The 6,000-nt window shown below is 39.7% G+C and overlaps 1 protein-coding gene across 4 annotated transcripts in view; it reads left to right on the top strand.

The window, feature by feature from the left end:
• Window positions 1-6,000, top strand: part of ZFHX4 (zinc finger homeobox 4) — a 214,074-nt gene that overhangs the window by 25,255 nt on the left and 182,819 nt on the right. For 3 of the 4 annotated variants that reach the window (XM_088844787.1, XM_055431616.2, XM_088844786.1), the window contains exons 2-3: window positions 1-299; window positions 1,158-1,660. The exon at window positions 1-299 is cut by the window's left edge and continues 2,337 nt beyond it. In XM_088844787.1, the coding sequence (XP_088700913.1) occupies window positions 1-299; window positions 1,158-1,660 (802 nt within the window). The remainder of the gene's footprint in view (window positions 300-1,157; window positions 1,661-6,000) is intronic. The other variant, XM_088844788.1, reaches the window with a different exon arrangement.

The raw sequence follows: 6,000 nt of genomic DNA, 5'->3' as shown, positions 1-6,000 counted from the left end.
ACCCACCTGGCGCTGCGAGGTGTGTGATTACGAGACCAACGTGGCGCGGAACCTGCGGATTCACATGACCAGTGAGAAGCACATGCACAACATGATGCTTCTACAACAGAACATGAAGCAGATCCAGCATAACCTGCACCTGGGCCTCGCCCCTGCCGAGGCGGAGCTGTATCAGTACTACCTGGCCCAGAACATAGGCCTGACCGGGATGAAGTTGGAGAACCCTGGCGACCCACAGCTGATGCTCAATCCATTCCAGCTGGACCCTGCCACGGCGGCCGCTCTGGCCCCGGGACTTGGTCAGTATTTACTGCTTTTCTGCACTGCTGTTAGATTCTCATCACATTTTTGATTTGATGTGATGCACCCCGATAAAGTGGTGAGTGCCGACAAATTGGGGACAGTTTACTGGAAGGGACTTCCCCTTTTAGCTGGATAATCAAACCATTTGTGTCTCGCTTCAAACCTGAATTAACTTGAGAGAGGAAGGAGTTGAGGGATCCAGGAGAGCAGAAAAGAAGTTAGCAAACTTTGCCTGCAATAGGCCGATGAATAAATACTAATTGGCATTAATTGCCTGGCATCCTGAGCTATAGCTTCCTAGGTTTATAGCTTCAATTATGCCCTAAGATATCAAACTTGAGCTTCTGAATGGTATGCCATTATTTTTCATGAAATATTTTTGAAAAAAGATTTTCGTGTCTGTGATTGAAGATAATTAAAGGAACAGTAATACCATTACCTTATGCCAGACATTTGGCAGTAGATTACAGGCATGCATACAGTATTAGCCAAATCTCATCAAGCTTTTCGACAAATTGCGAAATAACAATTAGCGCTTGTGTAAGTTTAGCTGGGCGCTTAAATTGCAAGCACGTGACTGTTTTGTTATGGTATTGATCCACTTTCCTGCCCTCGAAAATACAAATTTCAGAATGACATCATGCCCAGTAGGAGTAATTAAAGCTATCTGATGAGGGAATTTAGAAGTTGAAAGGGATGATTGTAATTGATCCTGATTCAATCCTATTACGGCTTTTTATAGTTTAAGCTCTAGAGAAAGCACATTCCTTGTCAAGACTTTATTTTACAGATTCCTTTGTGCACGCTGTGTTTTCCAGTCTCTATTTTTCCTTTTAATTTTTTTTTTCCTGTAGTAAATAATGAGCTGCCGCCTGAAATCCGGCTTGCCAGTGGTCAGCTAATAGGTGATGACCTGTCCCTCCTTACTGCAGGAGAGCTGTCACCTTATATCAGTGACCCAGCGCTGAAGCTATTCCAGTGTGCTGTTTGCAACAAATTCACCTCTGACAGCCTGGAGGCCCTAAGCGTGCATGTGAGCAGCGAGCGCTCTCTCCCTGAAGAGGAATGGAGGGCTGTAATTGGAGATATCTACCAGTGCAAGCTCTGTAACTACAACACTCAGCTCAAAGCCAACTTCCAGCTTCACTGCAAGACTGATAAACATATGCAGAAATATCAACTGGTGGCTCATATTAAAGAAGGGGGCAAAAGTAATGAATGGAGGCTGAAGTGCATTGCCATTGGCAACCCCGTTCACCTCAAGTGCAATGCCTGTGACTACTACACCAACAGCGTGGACAAATTACGCTTGCACACCACCAATCACAGGCACGAGGCGGCCCTGAAGCTCTACAAGGTAAGCAGGGACATCCATTTCTCTTGGCACAGAGTGGAGGAGGGAATTAACTGTTTCGGAGCTTGGAGCGCAGATCTGCAAGTTAAGGAAAAAGGAGACAGGGGAAAAACAATAGAAGGGCAAGAGCCACAGTCTCTGCTTCACGTTACTAAATGCAGAGTCAATTGAAATAGATGGAATTGGAGAATTTATTTAAAGGATTTGCTGTATGTCCCTTTTACACCTGTCTCTGTGGGATTGATCACTTTACTGGTTGCCCTGAAATAACATCACTTTTCTGAGTGTTTCCACCTATAAAATAATACTCTTAAACCTCTTTTATTGATTGATTAAAAACAACAACACAGCACCACTCTTGGCTAAGTATGAATGGTTTCAGGGAGCAGAGGACAAAAACAGCACTGCCTTGTGAATGCATCATCTTTTGTTTGGTGACAAACAAGGATGATCCAAACTGTGTGCACACACGTGTGTTTTCCTGTAAAGTTTCTGGTGGTACTGAGTAAAAAGACATCCTCCCTTAGGATCACTTGAAAGTCTGCTTAACTCTGTTGTTATTTTGCATGACTTCCCAAGCTAGTAATGATTTTATCCTGTCCCACTATGGGTGTGGCACAGGTAAAAGTGTTCATTAAACGGCAAATAACACTTTTATAGGGGAAAAAACTTTGCAGATGTAATGAATACGTCCAAGTGTTGAATCTCATTTGTCACATACCTTGACTTGACTTTTTCTGAACCCTAATTACTAGTTAATTTATTTTCTGCAGTTTGTTTACTAGATTGGCCTGATTGTCTTGGTTCATGTACAGCGAGAACAGATTCATTTCTATGATGAATAACTTGGTAACTTATTAAAAACTTCTTTTGTCCAGAGGATATTAAAATTCAGAAAATACTGCAAACCATTAGTCACTGTAACAAGCTCTAATATGATTGCAAAATCCATTTTGCAAGTGTTATCTATTGATTTATACTAGAAATCAGTGATAACTATACTATCAGGAGTCACCCGGTGATTATGATACCTGCGGCTCTTCAAATATGCTTTCAAACTATAAACAGACCACAAAAAGAGCAGAATGTGGCTGTCTGGGTCAGGTGTAGGCATTATTTATTTGGGTTGGCCTGCCATTGTTTGTTTGGGCTGTTTCTTGAAGTTCAAATGCTGGATTGATGTACTGAGCGTGAAAACCTAAAGTCGTGGTGTGAGAATTTGTAACATTGTGCCTGAGATATTGGTGCTCCATGGATCAATAACAAGAGCATTAGATTTGGGTTACACAGTTTGAGGGGAGTGCAGGCCCTCACATAAGATGGAAAACTTCTAAGTTGATGGTATTGAAAACAGAATAGAATGATTATAATTCATCGCTTTTACAGCAACAGCTGACAGCCGTTCAATTGTCAACTTTTCTTCTGTTGATATCTGATCTATTAAAACTTTTAGAATACCTGGGAGAAAAAAAAAACACATTAAGTTTGTATAAATAATAGATCTCGATCCTGGGAGCTATATAGAATATTCATGAACTGTTTATATTCACGCAACTCCTCTAACACTTTAAATTAACATGTTGTGAATAGAAGATATAAATGTACAAATTTTTCTGCTTTATTAATCTCATGTGGGAAGCTAAAGAAAGGTAGAGCATTCCTGTTGATTTTCTCAGGAAAGGCTATTTAGTGTCATTGCTGGACAATTATTTACATGTGTGTATGTGTGTGTGAAGTTTATCCATGAATATGGACTGACCACCCTCACTGTCTGCAGAGCAATTTGCTAGGTGCCAGGGTTACCCTTGAAGTTCCCTTTCAGAGAGGGCTGGATTTTGTCTTTGATTGTATAACAACCAGATGAGATAGAACTGGCTTATGAATAGGTCCTTAAAGCAGAGAGAGCTTGAGATACCAGAACTAAAGGCTATAGTCACTCTTTTTTTTAATTTTTATTTATTTAATTTTTGGCTGTGCTGAATCTTCATTGCTGTGTGGGCTTTTTTCTAGTTGCAGTGAGTGGGTTTCTTTTGTGGAATACAGACTCTAGGGTGCTGAGACTTCAGTAGTGTGGCTCCCAGGCTCCAGAGCACAGGCTCAATAGCTGTGGTGCACAGGCTTAGTTGCTCTGTGTTATATGTGGTCTTCCTGGATCAGGATTGAACCTGTGTCTCCTGCACTGGCAGGCAGATCCTTTACCACTGAACCACCCAGGAAGCCCGGCTATATATACTCTTTCCTTCAAAATGTTGTGTCATATACAGATTAACTCTCCCCACCATCTTCTTTATTTACTTTATCTCTTAAATACCTAAGTGTCCTTGTGGGGTAGTGTATCCAAATGGTCAGCAAACAAATAAAAACACACTTTGAAGAAGCTTACCTTGAATTAAAAAGATTAAAGAGATAAATTTTGGAGCCATTGAAACTCAGTATTGGGCAGCTAGACTCTATTATTTTGCATCAGCCTTCAAAGAGCATTTATTCATTCTAGCAGTCACTAGAAAAAATTCCTCCAGAGTAGCAACGTGTTGAGGATTCAGTTTCTAAACTGATTCACAGAAACTGTGTGAGTCAGATCCAGAGGATTTTCAAGCGCAGTAACAAGGATATTAGCAAGCTTGGTCAGCCTTTGTAGGCAAAATAAAGTTGCTCCACAAGTAACATTAATTGCCTTTAAATGAGACCCTAACAAATTGGCCTAGGCCTGGAAAAAAGTGATGGTTTACAATATGGTGAAAATATTAAAATTGGACTTAAAACAGTGTCTGAGCTAATGACTAGACAATAATTGCCTATATAAAATTCATTTTCATTAGGAGTTTAATTTACATCATTTTGCATTGTGAATTATTCAGACTTTAAGGGAAAGTGACAAGTAGCAGTGAAAAGACAGATAAATACACGGCTGGGAGAAAAACAGTTCTTCTCATTGACAGCATATTGATTCATAACACTCCCAAATGTGGGGATGTGTCAGGGCAATTTGAATGGGCCACTTTACCTCTTGCATGGTCAACCTGAAGCAGTCTTACCTCAAAGAAGTGTGTGTCCTTATTCCAGTTTAAGGAGGTTAGAGGTTAAAGGTTAAGGGGTAGCTTAAAAGCATCATCTGCCTAGCTGCTTAACTTTAACCTGATCAATTTAATGAAAATCTGTTTTACAGATGTTGTTTTAATGTATTTGGCAGGATTTAAGCAGCTTTAACATTAGACGTATGCTAGTAAAAATTATTTCTTTATTTGACCAGAACAACACCTTTCCTTTCATGTTTAAGGTAGAAGGCTTGTGGGTTATGGTATTTTGGCAAAGAACCCAGAGGCAGAATGTGTTGATGATCTTTCCATATGGGCTCCAAAAAAAAAAAGGAATACCTTTATGTCTATTGCTAACGATGACTGCAAAAACAAACAAAGCTGCATTCGTTTTTTTGGCAGTATTCGTTTCCTTAGGATTTTTTTGTAAAGGAATTTTGTTATTTTGAAGATATGCTTGCTCATTTCTTCAAGCAAACTCCTCTGAAACATTAGGCACTATTCAAATTTTGATCTTATTTTTCCACCAGAAATGTTAATGATGAAGCAAAATTGGGCTAGGAAATTTAAACAATAAATTGAAACCGCAGATTGCACTTAATCTTCTCTTTTAATGTCTGAAAGTATATTTAAAGTGAGGTTAATAAGTACTGAATGTATGAAGTGAAAGTGTTAGTCACTCGTTTGTGTTCGACTCTTTGCGACCCCGTGGACTGTAGTCCACCAGGCTTCTCTGGCCATGGAATTCTCCAGGCTAGAATACTTGAGTGGGTGGCCATTCCCTTCTCCGGGGGATCTTTCCAACCCAGGAATCAAACTCAGGTCTTCTACATTGCAGGCAGATTCTTTACCATCTGAGCCACCAGGGAAGCCCCTGTGTGTGCATTATCTGTATCTGTATAATGCCAAAACAGTGTTCTCAGCTAACCACTTTATTAGATTTGATTATATTTTTCTAATTTCACGCCTTTGCATCCTCTACAAATTTCTGTCAATTGATATTCACATAATGAGTCCTCAATAAATATTTGTAAGATGAATAATGGACTAATACATAAATTGAAAAATATCTTAAAGAAAGTACTTCCAACCCTCATTAAAAAATACACTGCAATTTAGTCTACCCCTTAAGTGATCCCAATCCCTTTCTAAAGTATCCAATAGAAAGACGTAGGGAAAACCACTGAGCACTCCACATTCCAACTGAGAACAAACAAGACTCTGGTAATATTTCAGATTCACAGTTTACCTTATTCTTACCTTAGAATGGCTGAAACTTTTCTGGCCAGCTGATTGGTTGACTGCCAC

The sequence above is a fragment of the Moschus berezovskii genome, chromosome 16 (assembly GCF_049115385.1).
Source record: "Moschus berezovskii isolate FMDL1 chromosome 16, NW_MosBer_1.0, whole genome shotgun sequence".
NCBI classification, from domain to species: domain Eukaryota; kingdom Metazoa; phylum Chordata; class Mammalia; order Artiodactyla; family Moschidae; genus Moschus; species Moschus berezovskii.
Note: the sequence above shows the minus strand (reverse complement) of the source record. Positions and strands in the feature narration are given on the sequence as shown.